This window comes from Anser brachyrhynchus, assembly GCF_964034855.1.
Source record: "Anser brachyrhynchus genome assembly, chromosome: 31".
Classification (NCBI taxonomy): domain Eukaryota; kingdom Metazoa; phylum Chordata; class Aves; order Anseriformes; family Anatidae; genus Anser; species Anser brachyrhynchus.
In genome coordinates this window covers 859,088-881,469 of record NC_137724.1, presented here as the reverse complement: position 1 = coordinate 881,469, position 22,382 = coordinate 859,088, and the positions used below count along the sequence as shown (strand labels likewise).

At 51.6% G+C, this 22,382-nt stretch overlaps 2 protein-coding genes, 1 long non-coding RNA gene and 1 pseudogene across 4 annotated transcripts in view; 2 read left to right on the top strand and 2 right to left on the bottom strand.

Annotated features, from left to right (window-relative positions):
- Positions 1 to 13,454, bottom strand: part of LOC308184346 (olfactory receptor 14C36-like) — a 62,991-nt gene extending 49,537 nt beyond the window's left edge. Inside the window, exon 1 of the mRNA XM_080571402.1 lies at positions 7,183 to 13,454. The gene's annotated coding sequence lies outside the window, so the exon portion shown is untranslated. The remainder of the gene's footprint in view (positions 1 to 7,182) is intronic.
- LOC308184368 overlaps positions 1 to 22,382 on the top strand; it is a 342,195-nt gene that overhangs the window by 14,144 nt on the left and 305,669 nt on the right. The window lies entirely within an intron of this gene.
- LOC308184358 (olfactory receptor 14C36-like) lies at positions 5,634 to 7,191 on the bottom strand. Its single transcript, XM_080571412.1, has one exon. The coding sequence runs from the start codon at positions 6,665 to 6,667 to the stop codon at positions 5,741 to 5,743; it is 927 nt and encodes a 308-aa protein (XP_080427538.1). The 5' UTR covers positions 6,668 to 7,191; the 3' UTR covers positions 5,634 to 5,740.
- Positions 13,648 to 17,240, top strand: LOC308184352 (olfactory receptor 14A16-like; annotated as a pseudogene). Its single transcript, XR_013956160.1, has 2 exons — positions 13,648 to 16,607; positions 17,195 to 17,240. The product of XR_013956160.1 is annotated as an olfactory receptor 14A16-like (transcript).

Below are 22,382 nucleotides of genomic sequence, written 5' to 3'. Positions count from 1 at the left end.
CTATCAGCTGGCAGTGTGCACCTGCAGCCCAGAAAGAGAACATCATCCATTGCATGAGAAGAAGAGAGACCAGCAGGTCGAGGGGGGTGATTCCTTTATTTGTCTCTTTCCTAGAGAGTCCCCACCAGCAGTACTGCATCCAGTTCTGGGATCCCCAATGCAAAAAAAAAGACATAGAGCTGTTAAGGTGGCTGCAGAAGATTGCCATGAAAATGATCAGAGAGCTGGAAGATTTCCCATGCAAAGAAAAGCTGAGAGAGTTGGGGTTGTTTAACCTAGAGGAGGTGCCAGGGAGGCCTTATTGCTGCCTTATTGCTGCCTTTTCATAGAATCACAGAATGGCTTGGCTTGGAAGGGGTCTCATCTTGTTCCAACCCCCCTGCAATAGGAAAAGATGCTACCCACTAGATCAGGTTGCCCAGGGCCTCATCTAATCTGGTCTTGAACACCTCCAGGAACAGGGCACCCACAACCTGTCTGGGCAACCTGTTTCACTGCCTCACCACCCTCTGAGGGGAGAATTTCCTCCTAACCTCTAATCTAAATTTCCCCTCTTTTAGTTTGAAGCCATTCCCCTTTGTCCTGTCATCCAATTGAGCAAAGTGTTGCTCCCCATCTTTTTTATAAGTCCCCTTCAAGTACTGAAAGTTGCAATGAGTTCCCCCCAGAGCCTTATGAGGGTCTGTAGTGACAAGACAAGGTGTCATGCTTTTGAGCTGTAAAAGCTGATTTAGATTGGATATAAGGAGATACTTTTACAGTGAGAGTAGTGAGACATTAGAATGTTTCCCAGAGAAGTTGTGGATTCCCCATCACTGGAAGTGTTCAAAGGTAGTTTGGAAGGGGCTTTGAACAACCTGATGTAGTGACAGATGCCTGTGCCCATGACAGAGGGATTGGATGACCTTAGAGTCCTGTTCCAGCCCAAATCATTCCAAGATTCTTTCATTCTTTGATTCAATTATTCCATAATATAGTCATTGCTTGGAACTTCAGGGAGTCCAAAGATTCCCGTTGCTATATGTAGACTAACTATCTCTAGGAAACTTCTAAACTTTATTTTTACATAATCTTTCACGTCTAAAGACTGAAAGAAAATAATATGATTATACCTTTTGGGAGATGAGCTTCATTGGACATGGCATGGACCTACCATAAACTTAAGGAGTCTGCTTTATTAAGTATTAAATCCTGTCATACTTTATTTTAGTTTGCTTGCAATTAAGAATCATCCTTCTCTACCTGTGTGCAGCCTGTTCTCTAAGGAAAGCAGGAGGGAGTTGGGACAAAGGAGCTACAAGGTGCAACTGCAGATTTCAATGGAGAAGTCTGATGTCAGGAGAAGTGATGCTAGTCCTAGGGGATCAATGAGAGAAATGGTGCGAGGTGGGGAGGTGAGGAGCAAGATTGTCTGTACAGGGTGAAAGTTCTCTTACCTGTCCAGACCTCCTTAAGAGACTCTTAGGCCTTTCTGTGTCTTAATAAGCCCGAGGTGTAGTTGCTGACAAGTTTAACACCTTCAGCTTCTGAGAGGAGACTGATGAAATCTCTCAGAAAACCCAAGTCAGAAGCCAAACCCCAAAGTCCGTCAAAGCACTGATTGGTCCTGCTGAGGGCCATTTCTGACAAAGGCCCATGGACTCCTTAGGGCAGGTAATTGGAGGCCATGATTACAGGTAGGCTAAGGAATTGTGCAGTGACTCTGAGTCTGAGAAAATACTGGCTTTGTTTCATCAAGCAGAAAGGCCAAGGCCTGCTGCCAGCCCTGGGCAGAGATCTCCTGTCCTCATGTGGGGCTCCAGCCTCTACCTTGGGCAGTGGGATGTGAGGTAGACAGTGCCAAGTGAAAGACAGTGGTGTGACACTTCCTGTCCTCCCTCAAGAGGTGCAAAGAGGAGATGAGGAACCAGCTGTATTGTCATGTTACAGAACAACATCTCCTCCTAGGCCTTGGTGGCAGAGACACTTGCCATAGCCAAGGGCACAAGACCGTTGTTTTCTTGGTTAACTCTCGCCTTGCCAGTGCCCTTGTCCATCGCCACCGCTGGCTGTCCTATGCTATCCCACACCTGTTTCCCTGTAGGCTACAAACACCCATCTTGCTTTCTCACCTGGCTCTCATATTGGAATTTCTTTGCATTCAGTTCTCAGGCTGTGCCCTGAAACACAAACCCATATTTCCTCTACAAACATATTCCCTCCAGGTGACCTCTGACACTATAGCACAACCTTTCCACTACCATATCTCTCCTGTCATGCCCAACCCTCACCACCAAGAATTTCTCTTTGAGGCAGGTAGGCACTTAAAGACCAGGAGGCACTTAAAGACCATCTAACAGCCAGGAGGGAAGGGTTGGCCTGGCAGCTACCTCAGAAAGATGGGACCTCCCAGTGCCTTGCCCAGCCATGCTTCTGATGCTGGCCTATCTGCTCCAGAGGCAGAAGTGACCTCACAGTCCCCACCAAAGCCAATTGCTTCCTACTGGATTCAGAGTTTCTAAGGCAAAATCGACACCCTATAAGAACATCCAAAACTGGCACCCTGCTTGGGGCCCAGCACCTAACAAGATAAAAGCAAGGTCATTGTCATCCTCCAAGGCCATACATCTCCTGATGGCCTTTCAGTTTCTCAAAGGATTGCCATACATCTCCTGATGGCCTTTCAGTTTCTCAAAGGATTGGACAGACCTATGTGGAAGCTCTGTTAGGTGCTAGGTCAGGAATGACTTTGAAATAAAGATTTACACTAGCTGCATGTGAGTGGCTCCTCAGTTCCTTATGACAGCTAAAATGACACCCTCTTAGACCAGACACGTGCCTGAAGGTGGCACACCAGGCTCTCAGGCAGAAGTGCCCTGACACCCACCTGCACAGCCATGGGTCTCCTGTTGCCTCCTGAGGTCCTGAGGCACAGCTGACCGCAGCAGAGCATCCCCACCCATCTCCTCCTTGAGTCCTGTGACCTGACCAGATCCATGTCACCTCACCTTCCTCCTCCAAGACCAAGTGATTGCTGCAGGACCTCTCAAGCCTGCCCAGCCTCATGGGGTGAAACTGCTTCAGTTTTGTGATAATAGAGCAGTAATGAGGGATGTGTGGATTAAGTAGTTAGTGTTTAGGGATTATATCTTCCTTCCATGTTTAGGGATTGGGCAGAGTCTTAGAGGGAGGGTTTGAGTACCCAGACAGTGTTTAAGGCGTGGGGTAGATTTTTGATTAGGGTTTTATTATGTGGTTTGTTATGGGACAAGGGTTGGTGTTAAGGCTGGCAGTTTAATGTTAGTGATTAAGGGCTAGGGATTAACTAGAGGAATTGGTTAAGACTAGTGGTAACCGGTGATGTGTTTGGGGGCTTAAGTTAAAGGTAAGATTTGAGGTTGTGAATTAGACTGGATTAGACTTGTGGATTCCTTTCAGGGTGAGAGATGGCATTAGGTTATCATCAGGTTTTCAGGTTCCTGGTTAGAAAAATTGCCAGGACATGACATGAATGTTTTTCTAGTGAGTGTTGCAGAAGCATCAGCCTTACCCGAGCCCCTCCTAACTCTTCAAAATCTTTCCTTTTTCTTAGCCAAGTCCCTCTTCTCTCACCAAGGTCTCCCACCTTTATTCACCCAGCTTTTCCCTGGCCTCCTGTAATGTGTCACCATGTTGGGGGCAGCTTTCTGATGGCCTTTATGACTTCAGAGGCTCTGTCTCCCTGCTGTTGGCCAGCCAGGCTCTGGGACAGAAGTGACCTCACAGCCAGCATCCACAGGACCATAAGGAGCTGTTGTGCTCTGGAGGCCTCTTCCCAGCCCCCCCAGGAGCAGTGGGTGCAGGGGATGCCCTGCACAATCCCTCAGGTACTCTGCCTGCCAACCAGCTCATGCTTCAGAAGGTCTTCCGCACATCCAGACTCATGTTTCCTCATGCAGCCTTTAGTTCCTCCAGGGCATCCTGAAGGGAATGGCCACCTCTGCGTGGGAAATTGAATTAAGAACTGAATATATATTTTAGGCCAATGTTGAGAACTCTGCAATGTTGAGAACTCTGCAACTTCTCTGTTGAGAAGGAGTTAGTGTGAAAGTCGTGATAACTAGCATTGCTTTATTCAGCTGGTTTCCCAGCGGACCGTACCTCCAAAAAGAAGTGATCTTGAGACTCTGTCTGTCCCACTGCCCGTGATGGCACCCTGTGGAAACAGCCTATGGCACTTGGGCTCATTCAGGTTCATCTCACCACACTCACACCATGGGCAGTCTCAGATGGACAAGGCAAACATGGACTTCAGATGTAGTCATTTAGTCTCAATAGCGGGAGGAACAAAAAAACCTGTGTGAACTGGGAGGAGAGCACAGTGCTGGGAGCAGTGGTTGTGAGGGGCTGCTCTGGTACCATTACCCTAGAGCAGGATCTCCCAGGGTGTCCAGAGAAGGGCCGAGCCCAGCCCCTGCTCTGCTGGTCCTCCCTGTCTCTCCCAGGAGGCCAGATGAGCCCAGCCCCTCCACTGCTCTCTGCAACTCCCTGTCCTCTCTCCAACCCAGCCCAGCCCAGCAGAACAGCCCAGGCTGCGATGGCACACAAACAGGAAACAAAGAAGGGGAGGTCAGTGGCAGTGTCCCTGCTGCTGCCATCTGTAGGAGATAAACCCTACCGATCCACCTTCTCAGACAGCATGCAGCCCCCCAAGCCAGCCCCACTCCCCAGCACAGCACCACACTGCCGGCCCTGGGGCTCCTCAGGCAGCACCACCGCACACACACAGCACCCTGCTCTGCTCCCAGGACACCCCATGTCCCACACAGCCTTGCCCCAGCCCACCACGTCTGGGCTGGCCTGAGCAGCCATTCCTGCAGCCCCTGCCCATGCTGCCCACAGCCCCCGAGCTGGCAGTGCTGCTCTGCAGAGTGAGGGGACTGTGGTGCGTGGGGCCGTGGGGGCACTCTGCAGGGCCGTGCTGGTCAGGCTGGGAAGGCAGAGCCAGCTGGTGGGGGGCACTGCCACTGACTGCCTCCCACACAAGTGGTTCTTTGGCTATGGAGGGTGCGCACAGATAGCCGGCCTTCTGCAGAGTCAGAGACTCATGGATAAGAAACAAGGAAATCAAGGAGCCTCCTTCGAGTCTACTCCTTTGCAGTATCCATGAGAGTATCTATGGGAGAAGAGCTGAGCCTTCAGGCACTGCCCTCAGCAGATCTCCTTTTATTCTGGAGATGCTGGTACGGAGCCAGCTGTGTTAGAGAAGTGCCCCTGGCCTGTCCCTGCCTGTGGACACAGGACTGCCCCACAGCAGCACGGTGAGCAAGCGACAAGAGCGATCAGTCCTCACAGCAACACAAGGGCTCTGTAGGAGAGCATGGGAGGTGAAAGAGAGCAGCTCGGGAAAGACCAAGCCCTGGGGCTCTCTGGCATTGCTGCTCTGCCAGGACTCTTTTCCCCCCACCTCATCACACAGCTAAGTGCCCCTGCAGCACCACCACAGGTCTCTGAGGGAGGATCTCAGACAAGCAAGTCACTGCAGGGTCCTTTCTTTTACTTAAATATATCTGAAACACACTTTAAATACAAGTTGTTTTCACTAAGTCTCAGAGTCACCCAAGACAGGTGGGTGTTTACATGGAAGAAGATGAACAAATCATTTCTTTTTGTACAATATTACCAGAAGAAATGCAAAGCAAACTGAGAAAAAAATAAAAAATACATCTCACCTGTAATGAGTTATATTATGAGTGGTATGAGAAGGAAGATAGACAGTTTATCACTTCTGAAAAACAGTCATGAGGTTCCAAACTGAATCCTTCAGATCCTGGTTCCTCATGCTGTAGATGAGGGGGTTCACTGCTGGAGGCACCACCGAGTACAGAACTGCCAGCAAAAGATTCAGGGACGAGAAGGACATGGAGGGGGGCTTCAGGTAAGCAAAAAAGGCAGTGCTGAGAAACAGGGAGACCACGGCCAGGTGAGGGAGGCATGTGGAAAAGGTTTTGTGCTGGCCCTGCTCTGAGGCAATCCTCAGCACTGCCCTGAAGATCTGCACATAGGACAGCACAAGGAAAACAAAACACCCAGATGCTAAAACAGCACTAACCACAAGAAGCCCAACTTCTCTGAGGTAGGCATCTGAGCAGGAGAGCTTGAGGATCTGGGGAATTTCACAGAAGAACTGGTGCAGGGCATTGCCTTGGCAGAGGGGGAGGGAAAAGGTATTGGCAGTGTGCAGCACAGCATAGAGAAAAGTACTGCCCCAGGCAGCTGCTGCCATGTTGACAGAAGTTCTGCTGGTCATTATTGTCCCATAGTGCAGGGGTTTGCAGATGGCAATGTAGCGGTCATAAGCCATGATGGTGAGAATATAAAATTCTGCTGAGATGAAAAAGACTAACAGAAAGGCTTGGGTAGCACAGCCTGCATAGGAAATGGTAGTGGTATCCCAGAGGGAGTTGGCCATGGCTTTGGGGACAGTGGTGGTAATAGTGCCCAGGTCGAGGAGGGCGAGGTTGAGGAGGAAGAAGTACATGGGGGTGTGGAGGCAGTGGTCGCAGGCTACGGCTGTGAGGATGAGGCCGTTGCCCAGGAGGGCAGCCAGGTAGATGCCCAGGAAGAGCCCGAAGTGCAGGAGCTGTAGTTCACGTGTGTCTGCGAATGGCAGGAGAAGGAACTCTGTGGGGAAGCTGCTGTTGGACATTTGCTGTCTCTGGGACCGGTCCGTTGAGAAAAAGAGAGAGAAAAGTTAGAGAAACTTCTCTGAGCAAAACCCACTCCTTCTCTCACAGAAATAACCACTCTCTGAGCTTGCATTTCAGCTATGGTAGTGACACTGCAGGGCAGGGACTCTTAGCCTCCTCGTTGTGTATCACACTGCAGGACAGAGGCTCCTCTCCTCTTCTGGAGGTCCAGCTGAGGAGGAGGTGGCTCATGCCCTAAAGCCCCTGAGGGCAGAAGCTGTGCTGGGTGGCAGAGGAGAGCAGGGGGTTGCTGCAGAGAAGGTGCCTGCACTGCAGGCCTGGCAGGGAGTGCCTGAACCCCCCCTCCCTTGGCATTTCAGGCAGCAGCTTCCCTGTCCCCACATCTCCTCCCTGCCATTGCTCACAGACCCTGTCCCACTTGCTGTGTGCTCAGCTCTACTCTGCAGACACCTCCTGTGCCTGGAGACTTAAAGGGACATCTCCCTGTGTTTGGTGGCTAAGGAACAGCTCTCACCTGTCCTGAGAGACCTTCAGGGCAGGAAAGTGAAAGAAGAGACCCCAGAGTGTGCTTTCCCTTCAGGTAGTGCAGGAGTTGGACTTCCCTTTCAAGAATCTCCCCCAGAAATGCCCTGGGGTTGCAGTGGTGATGTGAGCATCCTGGCCCATGTAGCAGCCCCCTGTCAGCAACAGGACCATGCTCTGCCTTGGCCTTCTGGTCCTTCCATCCACAGCTTCTCCCCGCACTGCCCTGGGCAGCTCCCCAGGCAGGCTGGGTGCTGAGCCTGGCAGGCGGCAGAGGCCCTGCCCCGGCACACAGCCCCTAGGGCACAGCAGGGACCCTGCTCTGCACCACAGCCCTGGGCACCCCTGCCTGAACCCCGGCTGCACAGCCTGCAGTCAGCCTGTGAGAAGGAACCCTCATGTCCTGTCCCTCTGACAGCATTGGGTAATAAAACCTGCTATATAATTAGTCAATCTTCTCTTATCTCAGACACTCTAAGTGTCCTCCTGAAAGCTCCCAGAGGCTGTGAGATTTGCCAGCAAATTTGGAGATGGCACCAGGAACAACAGCTGCGTTGCCCCGCAGCCAGAGACTTACCCTGTTCAGGGCTGGGAAGATTTCTCCCGCAGTGAGCTCTCAGCATCCCCCCTCCACACTGCCTTTAACATCTCCCTCCCTTCTCTCAGTCGCCCTTGTCCCCTGCAGGCAGTGCCCTCAGCCCTGCTGCGCGGTGCAGAGGAGCTGCTCCTGGGCAGAGCTGTCTCTCTGCAGCGCTGCCCGCTTGCCAGGAGCTCCCCTTGGTCCCAGGAGCCTGGCCCAGCTCAGCAGCACAGGGAGCTCTTGACAAGTCCCTGGGCCTCCAGGGGAATCAACTTTGAAACAGACTGAAGCAATCACTGATGTTCTGTCCCTCTGCCGGTGAAGAAAACTCATTTCCAGCACCGTCGTTTCTCATATCAGAAAAAGTATGAGGTCCAAGTATCACCTTTCCATGTCCTAGTTTTAGGCAGAACACCCAGGCAAGGACAGGGAGGGATCTGCCTTCCCCCTGATGAGGGAAGTTTTTCATCTGAGTCAACCGAGGCATCTCATTCTTCGTTTGCAGTCCACAGGCTAGAAGGGGTCTTAGCTGTCTCTCCCATGCCTCACAGAAGCCCACAGGAGTTGGGATTCCTCTTGTCTTGCTTCACGTGGGCACAAACCAGACATGTCTGCTGCGTGTCTCAGCTCCCAGCACATTTAATGGAGGTGGAAGGCAGGAGGGAGATGTTCAGATGCAGACCCCTGGTGACATTGGAGGTGCCAGAGTGACATTTGAGTGACATTTGTGGTGTCAGATTTCTCTGGGTCATAAACAGAGATGATATGAGGAAACTACTAGCAGCTGTAGCCCAATGGGAAAGAAGTAAAGGCAGGATCTATTCAACCTCTAAAGACTTTATTGCTCCCAGTTCCGTTTAGATATGAAATGTAGATGTGAAATATGACAATATGAACATGTTTGGGGGATATAATTTCTCCACTTAAGTTATTGGGAGGACATGCATTTTTGGAAATATCTGTATAATTTTATATTTGCATAGAGGGAACATGTCCTCATCTTGCTAGGACATGTCCCAGACCAATGAAAAAAAACATAAATCTTCTAGACAAGCTACAAAATTCTGAAAATGAGGACTACTTACACACCGAGAAGAACAACAACACAACATCTTTTTATTTATTTCACAGAATCACAGAATTGTTGTGGTTGGAAGGGCCCTCCAGAGATCATCTAGTCCAACCCCCCTACTCATGCAGGCTCACCTAGAGCATGTTACACAGGATCGCATCCAGGTGGATTTTGAATATCTCCAAAGAAGGAGACTCCACAGCCTCTCTGGGCAGTTTGTTCCAGTGCTCTGGCACCCAAACTGTAAAGAAGTTCTTCCTCATATGGCAATGAAATCTCCTGTCATTCAATTTATACCCATTACCCCTTGTCCTATCACTCACCACCACTGAGAAGAGTTTGACCCCATCCACTTCACATTGTCCCCTCAAGTATTTATAAAGGTTGATAAGATCCCCTCTCAGTCTCCTCTTCTCTAGGCTAAACAGACCCAGCTTGCTTAGTCTTTCCTCACAGGACAGTTGCTCCAATACCTTAATCATCTTTGTGGCTCTACACTGGACCCTCTCTAGAAGTTCTATGTCCCTCTTGTACTGGGGAGCCCAGAACTGGACACAGTACTCCACGTATGGCCTCACCAGGGCTGAGCAGAAGGGGAGGATCACCTCTTTTGAACTGCTGTCTACACTCCTGATGCAGGCTAGGATCTCATTGGCCTTCTTGGCCACAAGGGCACATTGCTGGCTCATGGCTAACTTTTCCACCACGACTCCCAGGTCCCCCTCTGCAGAGCTGCACTCCAGCAGGTCAGCCCCCAACCTGTACTGGTGCCCGGGGTTGTTCCTCCCCAGGTGCACGACCCTGCACTTGCCCTTCTTGAACCTCATGAGGTTCCTCTCTGCCCAACTCTCCAGCCTGTCCAGGTCTGAGTGGCCGCACAGGCCTCTGATGTGTCAGGCACCTTGACAAGTTTTGTATTATCCACAAACTTGCTTAGGGTGCACTCTGTCCCTTCATCTAGATCACTGATGAATAAGTTGAATGGCACTGGACCCAGTACTGACCCCTGGGAGACACCACGAGCCACAGACCTCCAACTAGACTCAACACCGTTGAGCACAACACAGAGCTCTGCCATCCAGCCAGTTCTTGATCCACCCCACTGTGCACTCATGGATCCCACAATTCTGGAGCTTGCCTAGGAGGATGTTATGGGAGACAGTGTCAAAAGCCCTGCTGAAGTCAAGGTAGACAACATCCACCATCCCTCATCCATCCATCCATCCATCCATCCATCCATCCATCCATCCATCCATCCATCCATCCATTTAGTCATCTCATCGTAGAAGGCTACCAGGTGGGTTAAACACAACTTCCCCTTGATGAATCCATGGTGACTGCTTCTGATCACCTTCTTTTCCTCCATGTGCTTAGAGATGGCCTCAAGGATGAGCTGCTCCATCACCTTTCCAGGGGTGGAGGTGAGGATGACTGGCCTGTAGTTGCCTGGGTCTTCCTTCTTGCCCTCCTTGAAGACTGGAGTAATGTTGGCTTTCTTCCAGTTCTCAGGCACCTCTCCTGTTCTCCAAGACATTTTGAACATGATAGAGAGTGGCTTAGCAATAATGCCTGCCAGTTCCCTCAGCACTCTCAGGTGCATCCCATCGGGACCCATAGATTTCTGGGTGTCTACCTTGCCTAAATAACCTCTAACTCAATCCCCTCTAACCCAGTCCCCCATAAGAAGCAGGGCCTGAGAACATGAGGTAACTTGTAGCTGCCTGCAGAAGGCCTCATCCACTTCCTCTTCCTGATCCGGTGGCCTGTAGTAAACACCCACCACACTGTCACCCCTGTTGGCCTGCCCTTTGATCCTCACCCATAGGCTCTCGACTTGCATTTCGTCCCCCCCTAAGCAGAGCTGCATACATTCCAGTTGCTCACTGACATAAAGAGCAACTCCACCACCTCGCCTTCCTGGTCTGTCCTCACTAAAATCACAAAGCCGTCCATGGCCACATTCTGGTCATGGGAGATGTCCCACCATGTCTCAGTCATTGCAACGAGATCATAACCCTGCAACCGCACACACACCTCCAGTTCCCCTTGGTTATTCCCCATGCTGCGTGCATTTACATAGAGGTGTTTGAGTTGGGCTCCTAATGTGTCTGCCTTTCTGGATGGGGCAACTTTAACTCGTCCATGTGGGCCTACGGTAGCTCTCCTGTTAAGCTCAGTTCCCTCTCTAGGCTCTGGGCATCCTTTGCCGGCTCTGGTGTTCAGCTGGCGTGAGTGGGATGGCATGTCATCCCGTACCTTATCCCCTGCATCCCTGATGATCTCCCCCTCGCCCATCGATACAAACTGGAGTCAAAGGCAGCCTACTGCTATGCCACAGTTAATATCCCTAAAGCATTTTTCTCCATTCCTTTGCCAGCAGCATGCAGGCCACAGTTTGCTTTAATCTGGAGGGGAGTCCAGTCCACCTGGAATCAACTGCCTCAGGGGTGGAAACACAGCCCTACCATTTGCCATGGACTGATTCAGACCGCCCTGGAACTGGGGGAAACTCCTGAACACCAGCAGTACATTGATGGCATCATTATGTGGGGTTAGAAAGCAGAGGCTGTTCTTGAGAAAGGGAAGACCATGTACCAAATCCTTCTAAAATATGATTTTGCACTGAAAAAAAAATAAGAGACCGGCACAGTGGATCCTGATGCAGGCTGGCCATGGTCAAGGGGGCCACTGCAGAGGCACGGGCTGGGCAACGTTCAGCACGGTGGTGAGCAATTGCATTGTGCATCCTTGCTTTGTACATATTATTATTATTATCATCATTATTCTCTCTTCTTTTTCTGTCCTATCAAACTGTCCTTATCTCAACATGTGAGCTTTTGGGGGGTGAGGGTGAGCTGGGTGGTGCTGAGCTGCCTGCCAGGTTAAAGCACAACATGCTTGACAACCAGACTCTAACAGCACAAATCACACTTCTAAAATGCATCTCTCCCATGTTCAGCGAGGAGCAGTCGGTGATGACTTCAGTCTGCTTCAAACACCACACCCCAGGAGAGACCCTGCTGCCTTCAGGAGCTGTCAGCCCTGAGGTCTTGGGGACACCTCGAGGGAGCCCAACAAGTGATGTTATGGTGAGGTGCTGTGCTGCTGAGCTGGGCTGGGCTCCTGGGACCAAGGGGAGCTCCTGGCAAGCGGGCAGCGCTGCAGAGAGACAGCTCTGCCCAGGAGCAGCTCCTCTGCACAGCGCAGCAGGGCTGGGGGCTCTGACCGCAGGTGGCACAGGGAGAGGAGAGAAGGAGAGAGGGCTTGGAGGCAGTGAGGAGCGCAACAACAGAGGGCAGCTTGTGGCAGGACAGATCTACAGGCTGTTGGCACCGTGAGTCTCTGGCATGAGGGCAATGCACATGCAGTTGCAGCGAGGTCGTCTGCAGCTGGCATATCTGATGCCTGATATCATCTTCTGGATAGTTCTCTCTGTTACTCCAGCACAAAGTGGAAGATGCTTCAGAGAATGGAATTTATGACCTGATTTGTTCAAAAGGAACACCAAGGCAGGGGCTACTTGAAGGGTATGGCTGCATTCTGTAGCTTTCAGATTCCTGCAGTGGAGGGGAGGCAGGGATGGGGTCTGTGAGTATGGACAGAGAGGAGAAATGGGGAAACAGAACCAGCTCCCAGCAGGGACATGGGCAGGTGGTGAGAGGGAGCTACTGCCAGAAATGCTGTGCAAGGGAGGGCTCAGGCACCTCCCTGCCATCCCCTGCAGGGCAGGCACCTTCCCTGGGACACCCCTTGATCTCCTCTCCCACCAGCAGAGCCTCTGCCCTCAACCCCGGGTGTCCCTAGCATGAGCTGCCTCCTCTGCAGGCAGAGCTGCAGCACAGGAGGGTCTGCTGAGTGTCTGTCCCACCTTGGCCTTGCCTTCTGTGGCAGCAGCACGCTGGCATTCCTCCTGGCTTCTCCACCTGGCCGTGCTGCTGCTGTTCTTGTTTCCAGGCTGGCAGGGGATGGGGCTTTCAGATGCACATGGAGTGAGCCCTCGGTGTGCTTGGCTGGTAGGGGGGTACAGGGACAGGGTGAGGGGTCTGGAGATGTGCCCTTTGAACCTGGATTCCTTTACTCCCAGCATTGTCACGGTTTTATAGGCACTGGAACAGGCACCACAGGGAAGTGGTCACAGCACTGAGGCTGCCAGAATTCAACAGACATTTGGACAACCCCCTCAGGCATATGGACCAGTTTTTGGGTGTTCATGTACCGATTAAGGGGTGGGATTTGGTTATCCTTGTGGGTCCTTTCCATGTCAGGATATTCTATGAATCTGTGCCTCTATGAACCTCTGAGGGCAATTGTCCTGCACCACAAAGTGTTGCCAGCACAGGTCAAATGAGACCAGCTTTGCCTATCCTCTCTGAAGGACACTGCATTGAAGGCACCATCCCCTTGTGTCTGAGGATCCACAAGGTTTCACTTGAAATGCCCAGGATTTATGCTTTAGAAAAAGTCCTCAGGATGGGGTGGGCAGCTAGACAGAAAACAAAAAAATAAATCCTCACAGCCCTGCCGTGCATTTGGGTGAATTATGAGTAACAATATGGAAAAGTTCTTTATTATCAGGTGATTGAATCTGAGATTACCCTATGTTCCTCTTTACCTCTGGCTGTGGGGCAAGACTGATTCCTGCATTGCCCACAGCAGAATCCCCAGGGACACCCTCAGGCAGCATCAAGCAGAGCACATGGAAGGGACCTGCTAAATATCTGCCTGAAAGGGGAAAATTGTTTTCAGGAGGGTTATATGAGAAATGGAACAAGTTTTGCTCTTTCTTCTTTTTTAAAGTTTTTTTTTTTTTTTTTTTCAGTTATGTTAACTTTATTAATGTTTTTTCCTCCTTGGGAAGAACCCCATGCCCAACATCAGCTCAGTGAGCGAGTTCCTCCTCCTGCCATTCGCAGACATGCGCGAGCTGCAGCTCCTGCACTTCAGGCTCTTCCTGGGCATCTATATGGCTGCCTTCCTGGGCAACGGCCTCATCCTCACAGCCGTAGCCTGTGACCACCGCCTCCACACCCCCATGTACTTCTTCCTCCTCAACCTCGCCCTCCTCGACCTGGGCACTATTACCACCACTGTCCCAAAGCCATGGCCAATTCCCTGTGGGACAACAGGGCCATCTCCTATGAAGGATGTGCTGCCCAGGTCTTCTTTTTATTCTTCTTGCTTGGAGCAGAGTATTCCCTCCTCACTGTCATGGCCTATGACCGCTACGTTGCCATCTGCAAACCCCTGCACTACGGGAGCCTCCTGGGCAGCAGAGTTTGTGCCCAGATGGCAGCAGCTGCCTGGGGCAGTGGCTTTCTCGATGCTGTCCTGCACACGGCCAATACATTTTCCCTGCCCCTCTGCCAAGGCAATGCTGTGGACCAGTTCTTCTGTGAAATCCCCCAGATCCTCAAGCTCTCTTGTTCACATGCCTACCTCAGGGAAGCTGGACTACTCGTCTTTAGTCTTTCTTTAACATTTGGTTGTTTTGTTTTCATTGTGGTGTCCTATGTGCAAGTCTTCAAGGTGGTGCTGAGGATGCCCTCTGAGCAGGGCCGGCACAAAGCCTTTTCCATGTGCCTCCCTCACCTGGCCGTGGTCTCCCTGTTTGTGAGCACTGGCTTCTTTGCCTACCTGAAGCCACCCTCTATCTCTTCCCCATCCATGGACCTGCTGGTGTCATTTCTGTACTCGGTGGTGCCTCCAGCAGTGAACCCCCTCATCTATAGCATGAGGAACCAGGAGCTGAAGAATGCAGTAAGGAAACTATTTGCATACATGCTTCTTCAGCGTTGGTAATATGCCCATCATGTTAACAGTAGTAACAGGGTTTCTCACAAAATGTTAGGAAAATATTTTGAAATTGTCTTTATTATTACTTTTTCAAACATGTGATAGTATTATTTTTATTTAAAGAAATTTCTTCTTATCCTCCTACCTGTTGATTTTTGTTTTGACCCAATCATCTACGGTACTTTAAGAACCAATCTTCCTGTGCAGAGAAAGTCAATAAAGAAGGCATGAGAGATTCACTGGTCTCAGGGCCTGTCTCTTCCCATCTCCTCTGCAGCAGGGGGAGCAACTCCAGCATGGAGGAGGGGCTCAGGGCCAAGAGCCCAGCTGCCACCAGAAGAAGGTGGCCTTTGGGGCTGCCCCTCACTACTCGGTGGGGCAGTCTGCAGCTTCACTGACCTCCATTTCCTGTGGTATGACTAGCCCCAGTCTGGGGGCTGCTGGGGAGGCCCAGAGCCTCCCTTGTCCCAGCAGCTGCGGTGCCTTGCGAGGGGCTGGGACTGTGGTGGCCGTGCCCAGAGCCCTGCAGCAGCCTGCGGTGGGCACTGCTCTGGGGCCAGCCCAGCCTGGGCTGCTGGGCTGGTCTGGGCTGGGCTGTGTTGGGGAGAGGTCCGGGAGGTGGGGAGAGGTGGGCAGGGGCTGGGCTGGGCAGTGCCTGGCAGAGGGCACCAGCAGCGTCAGGGAGTGGTGGGAGCATGCAGGGGAGGGCTCCCAGCAGGGTTTGGTGCTGCAGAGCCAGGGCTGGGGAAGGGAGCCCAGAGCTGCAGGGGCAGGGGAGAGGAGGCCGCTCTGGGCCCTTGCTGGCCTGGGCAGAGTAGGAAGGGGGCCCAGGGCATTCGTCCCCTCACCGCAGCCTGCCAGGACCTGCAAGGCGGTCATGGAGCGTCCAGGGCCAGGCTCTGCCCCGTGGCCACGAGCCCTGCCTGCCCTCCTCCTGCCACGCTCTGTGGCTGCAGCAGAGGGGACCCCCAGCCAGCCCCTGCATGGGGCTCTGCCACCCACCTCACCCCAGTCCTCTCTAGCACCCTCCTTGCTGCTCTCTGATGCACGCAAGGACCTCCCAGTGCGTGCTGACCAGCACATCTGCTGAGGGCCAGTGCGGCTGCTGCAGGGGCAGGGAGCTCAGCAGCGCCTTTGCAGCCCCCTGCCCTGGGCCTGCCTCTCCCCTTGCCCTCAGCCCCAGCCTTGTCTCTGCAGGCAGAAGCGCTCTTGGCATGTGCTTCCTGGCCTCCCCTCGCCTGCGCACAGCTGCTGCCCACTCAGGCTCCTGGCACAAATGTGTGCTCACAAGCAGCGCCACCCCTTGGGCTGCTTCTCCTGGCCTCCCCCACCCCACTGCCTTGACTCCTTGTCTCTGCTGGGCCCCACCTTCCACACTCAAATGTGTCCCTTGGCTGTCAGCTCCCTCTCCCCTGCCCCACAGGATGACATGATGGGGTGGGACGTATTACCGTTATGTGTGGAAGTGTTTTTGTAATCCGCATTGGTGATGGCACAAAAAGACAGTTCCTTCACCAGTGACCTACAACCTTCTTCAGGTGAATTTTCAGGATCTATTTTCATCCCAGGAGAAGAAATACTGATGGTCACCTGTACTTGCATTGTCATCGCTTTGTCCATCATGGTGTACTCCCTCATCTTCCAGGTACTTCCACCCATCTCGAATAAACAATCCCTGTTGAATGTCCCCTTTCCATCTGCCTGTCTGGATCTATGCACTTCCCATGGTTCTCCTGCTTTGCCCTCCCCTTACTCTGATCATTCAGGCCGCTCTCACTGACCCAGTTGCTGCTTTGAGGTTCATTGAGTTCAAGCTTGCCCATCTATTAGCAGTCTGCCTAATTGTTTCTGTAGCAAGCTCCTCATCATTTATCATTGAATTAGGATCATACGGAATAATACTTATCTTAATACTTATAATTTCCTATCAATCAGGATAAAATATTTAATTTACAGTCATCCTTTTGGGAAGGTTGTTGTGGTTTAACCCGGCTGGCAGCTAAACACCACACAGCCGTTCGCTCACCCTCCCCCCTCCCTCTCTGGGATGGGGGAGAGAAACGGGAAAGTGAAGCCTGTGAGTTGAGATAAAGACAGTTTATTAAGACAGGAAAATAATAATAACAATAATAATAATAATAGTGATAATGGTAATAGTATTAACAATAATAATGTGTAAGAAAACAAGTGATGCACAATGCAATTGCTCACCACCCGCTGACCGATGCCCAGCCTATTCCCGAGCAGCCGGCCCCCCACCCCGGCCAGCCACCCCTATATATTGTTTAGCATGACGTCAGATGGTATGGAATACCCCTTTGGCCAGTTTGGGTCAGCTGTCCTGGGTCTGTCCCCTCCCAGCTCCTGCTGCACCCCCAGCCTGCTCGCTGGCAGGACAGAGCAAGAAGCCGAAAAGTCCTTGGCCTGGTGTAAACACTGCTCTGCAACAATTAAAACATCAGCATGTTATCAGCGCTCTTCTCATCCTAATCCAAAACATAGCACCCTACCAGCTACTATGAGCTACTTAACTCTGTCCTAACTGGAACCAGGACAAAGGTAAACCTCACTGGAGACATACAAGATGAGGAGCTTGCTTTGCTGTTTAAAAAATTGCAGCATGTTTTCTTGTTGTCTGTTTTAAAATAAGGAAAAACCCTTCTGTGCCTGTGTGCAGCCAGGTCTCTGAGGAAAGCAGGTGGGAGCTGGTGCAAACGGGCCATAACATCCAGCTGCAGATTTCAGTGCAGAAGTCTGGTGTAAGGAAAAGTGATGCAAGTGCCAGGTGGCCATGAGAGAAATGTCAGGGTTGGGGTGGTGAGGAGCAAGGTTGTCCATGCACTGTCAGACCTCAAGAGTCTGCTTTTCCTCCCTATGGATATCTCCATAGGAGAAGCCTTGCATTAATATCAATTGAAGAAAGATGCTCAAAACTGAAATGCAACAAAATCCACCCTTTAAAATGAGAAAAGATTTTTATTAGGTGCTTTTTGAAATCTTCCTCCTTAACTACACCATGAAAGCTCTCCAATTAGCTGTCCAAGTCTTGATAACCTGAATAAAACTATGGAAGACATACGTTTCCTTAGGTGTTTCTGCATTTTCATGAATTCCATGGTGAATTTTCGTGCTCAGCCTGTGAACCTCAGGTACTGAGAGGAGAGTGATGCGATTGCTTGAGAAAGTAAAGTCAGAAGGAAAAGTTGAAGTGACTTGGAGTATTAATGGGCCCCACTGAGGGCTGTTACCAAGAGATTCTCCTCAGGGACTTTTTAGGGCAGATAATTGGAGGCCATGATTACAGATAGGCAAAGCACTGTGCTGAGAAAACTCTGGGTTTGTTGTGGTGAAGTAAAAGGGCCGGGTCCTGAGTCCAACCTTTGGGTGGGGAGATCCTGCATGCCCATGTCTGGCTCAGGGCTTTTCCTGGGGGTCTGTGGGATGTGGTGGGCAGTGTGATGCCAGGAGAAGAACAATGGTATGACACCTCCCTGCCTCTGCACAGGGTCTCAAGAAAGCAATGAGCTTCCTTGCAATGACTATATCTCATCTCCTCAGAAGCTCTATCCAAGGGGACAAAAATGTCAGGGCTGTTGGGGCCTTCTCTTCTTGCCAGCACCCACCTCTTTGTCCTCTCCAGACTTCCCTATGCTGCCCCACACTTTGCCCTATTTCCTTGAAGGCTGCAGACACCCATCTCTGTTCACCACCTTGCTCTCATCCCGGCATTTTGGTGGTTTCACCGATGTCTTGTCAACCCTCACCACGCTGTTCCTTGAAACACAAAGCCATGTTCTGATCACAGACGGTCTTTGGGTGACCTCTAGCACCACAGCACAACCCTTTGAGGGACATTTCTTCCTCTTCATGGCCAGTGCCAACCTTCCAAGGTGCACTTTGTTGCAGTTTTTTCTCTCCTGCTCTTTCCTACTACCAAAGAAAGCTCCATCAGGGTGGAAACCACTGCTGAAGTAGGCATCCCAACCCATCGGCCTTCTAGTGGCCTGTCAGCCAACCAGACAGAAGTCACCTCGCCAGCATCTTCCAAACCATGGTCCTGCTGCTGGCCTTGCAGCTTCCTGTGTAGACACAACGAAGCCTTGCACCGGCTGCTGTCCAGTCATGTACTCAAGCAGAAGGGACAGGACCACCCATATTCAGGCCTTCTTTCTGTATGGGTCCTCCTGGGTGTGTAGGCAGAGGGGATCCCACAGTCAGCATGCCAACCAGGTGCCTTCTGCTGGCCTACCAGGTCCACTGGCAGATGTCAGCCAAAAAGTACACATCCTAGGTGAAAGTGTGACCTGTCAGCTACTTCAGACAGAAGTGACCTCACAGTCCCTTTCCGTGACACGTTCCTGCTGCTGCCCTATCAACTGCAGAGACAGAGGTGACCTCACAGTCCCTTCCACAGTCACATTCCTCCTGCTGGTGCGGGAGATTCTGAGGCAGAGCTGAGCTCATCAGAGCATTCCCACCCATCTCCTCCTTGTGGCCTACAAGCTGCTCAGATCCATGGCCCTTCACATCCATCTATGAACGCCATGTGACTGCACAGCAATCTCATGGTTCCTGCCCTGCCCCAAAGGAAGAAGAACCTAAAGGTAAGGGTTAGGAAAAGGGTTAAAGGTGAGAAGGTTAATGCACAGGAAGACAGGCTTTGAATGATAGTTGTTCATGTATGGCATTAGGGACTACGGCAAATCTTTCTGGGTGAGAGATTAAGCAGATGTTTAGCGGGAGGGTTTGGTGTTCTGCTTGGGGTGTCAGGTCTGTGGTTAGGGTATGGGCAAGCTCTCTGGTTGAGGGTTTTGTTTAGGTCTGCTAGAAGACTAGGGTTAAATAGAGCATTTCAATGCTAGTGTTAAGGGCAGGGATCAGGGTGAGCAAGAGAGTAAAGGTAACGGAAAGGGGTCATGGACTAATTTTGGCTTCAAGGGATATTGTGGTCAAAAGTTAGAGCAGCGGATTCCTGTCAGGGTGTGGAGTGGCATTTAGATTTAGGTATTAACGTAACAGGTTAAAAGAGGGTAAGGGCCTCACATGACTGCTTTAAGTCAGCTTTATGGTGGGATCAACATTACCTGAATATTCTCACCTCTCCAAAATTGTTGGCTTCTGCTGTCCAAGCTCCTCTTTCCTCTCAAATCTCACATCTCTCCTGGCCAGGTTCCTCCTGCCTTCCCCATATCAGTAATCTTCTTAGGGGCAGTTTTCTGATGGTTTTCATGAACTCAGAGTATCTGTCTCACCTCAGCTGGCTGCTCTGTTCCTGAGAAAGAAGCAGCTCCTAAGCCAGCATGGAGAAGGACACAAAGGCTGTCGGAGCACCCTGCACAATGTGCCCAGCAGCTCTGCAACACCACAAAAGTGCGCTTCCTGCCTACGTGTTTTGGTTCCAAAATGGTTCCTATGGACTCAGGGTAACTTTTTCCATGGCCTCATGAAGGCTTTGTGTTCCCCAGGCATCTGGGAGGCAGTGGCCCCCTCTGTGTCGAAAACTGAAAGCAGCCCTGAAGGATGAATGAGGCAAAAGCTGAAACCTCTGACATGACAACACCTCTTCAAGACCTCTTCCTCAATGGGGCCTACCAGGTCCTTAGGGAGAGAGGATCTCACAAACTATGTGCAAAGCAGGTGCATCTGCTGGCCTGTCATGGAGACCAGCAGATGTGAGCCTAGAGGCACAGATCCCAGCCAGGATTCAAGGGATGACCTGTCAGCTACTTCAGAAAGAAGTCAACTCACAGGCTGTTTAACAGCCATTCGCTTCCTACTGGACTCAGAGCTTCTGAGGCACCACTGCCCTCCTAATACCATACCTACAAAACACCCCCTTCTTGGGCCAGAATCTGCCCAGGTAGAAGTGAGCTGGTTGTGATCCTTCAAGCCCATGGCACTGCTGCTGGACTCACAGCCTCTCTGACGCACAGCAGCCAGTTCTGTGCCACTCCTGTGGGGTGCTAGGGCAGGAGGCACCTTGCAGGCAATGTTCCAGCCCCGTGCCTGTTTGTGGTCTCTCAGCTCCTTGTGCACAGTGAAGATCATGCTCACGTCCAGAAGCCATGTGCCTGAAGCTGGCCTAGAAGACACTCGGGGGAAGCGCCTTCCCAGTCCCAGCCCCGGCCCCGGTCCCAGCCCCAGCCCCAGCCCCAGATGGCAGTGCTGCTCTGCAGAGCAATGGGGCTGCAGTGCCTGGGCCATGGGGGGCACTCTGCCGGGCTGTGCTGGGCAGGTTGGGAGGCAGACCCAGCTCATGGGGTCACTGCCATTGCCCCACGGCTGCAAGGAATCACTCACCAGACTCCTTAGCTGGGGCTGCTGCGCGCCCTGGGGCTGCAGAACTCTCCTCTGCCTGCTCACACCAGATTGAGCACTTGAGCTCTGGTCAGTCCACCTTGGACAGGCTCACGCTCTGCGGTTGTCTCCCAGGCTCATATTGCCCCTGCAGATCACCTGGGCTCTCCTGGAAACTCCTGGATCCCTCCAGGAAAAAATAAATAAATAAATAAATAAAAACTCATCTGCCATCAGCACCATCATGTTCTGTGGAGCCCGAGTGTCTAGGAATTAGAAATATTCATCAGCTGCATGGCCACTAGCAACTAACAGGGATCTTGTGAACCAGCCCCAGATCCCTAAACTCCATGCTGGACTCTGCTCTCACCACCCCGAGCCCATCTGGAAAGCAGCAAAGCACAGAGCCTCTTTGGAGTCTCTTCCTTGGTCTTGTTCTTGACAGCAACTTTGCAGGAAGGCCTCAGCCTTCAGGCTGTGCCCGGAGGAGATCCCCTCTTAGGAGGGAAGTGCTGCAGCAAGTGGAGGCCAGCTGTGCCACTGCCGTGCCCACTGCCTGTCCCTGCCTGCAGTCCCAGCACAGCCCCACAGCAGCACTGGCACCAAGCTACAGGAGCAGCCGGGCCTGACCCCACCAGCAGGGCTCAGCACGAGAGGGCGGCAGTGGCAAGAGAGCAGCTCTGCAGGCACCAAGCGCTGGTGCTCCCTGGCTGTGCTGCTGGGATGGGGCTGTTTTCCTCTTCACCCCTGCACATGGGGACTTCCCCTGCAGATCCAGACCAGGTCTCAGAGGAAGGACGTCAGACAAAGAAGGCAGTGCAGGCTCCTTTCTTTTGTTTATATTCACAGAGAGCCTGGCTCGTTGTGTGCAGAGTCTTTGAACTATGCTCAACAAGTAGATACTGAAATGGAAATGGGAAGAATACAATTTTAATGTGCAAAATTAGCCCAATTAAAAATAAGGAAAGGTTGTAATAAACATACACACACATAGACACATAATATTGAGCGTTCCTATAATAATTGACATTATCACAGAATCACAGAATCACGGAATCATCTAGGTTGGAAGAGACCTCCAAGATCACCTAGTCCAACCTATGACCTAACACTAACAAGTCCTACAAAAACCATATCACTAAGCTCTATATCGGAACGTCTCTTAAAGACCTCAAAGAATGGTGACTTTGCCACTTCCCTGGACAGCCCATTCCAATGCCTTACAACCCTTTCAGTAAAGAAGTTCTTCCTAACATCCAACCTAAACCTCCCCTGTCGCAACTTTCGCCCATTCCCCCTCGTCCTGTCACCTGGCATGTGGGAGAATAGACCAACCCCCACCTTGCTACAGCCTCCTTTAAGGTAACTGTAGAGAGCGATAAGGTCGCCCCTGAGCCTCCTCTTCTCCAGGCTGAACAAGCCCAGCTCCCTCAGCCGCTCCTCGTAAGAC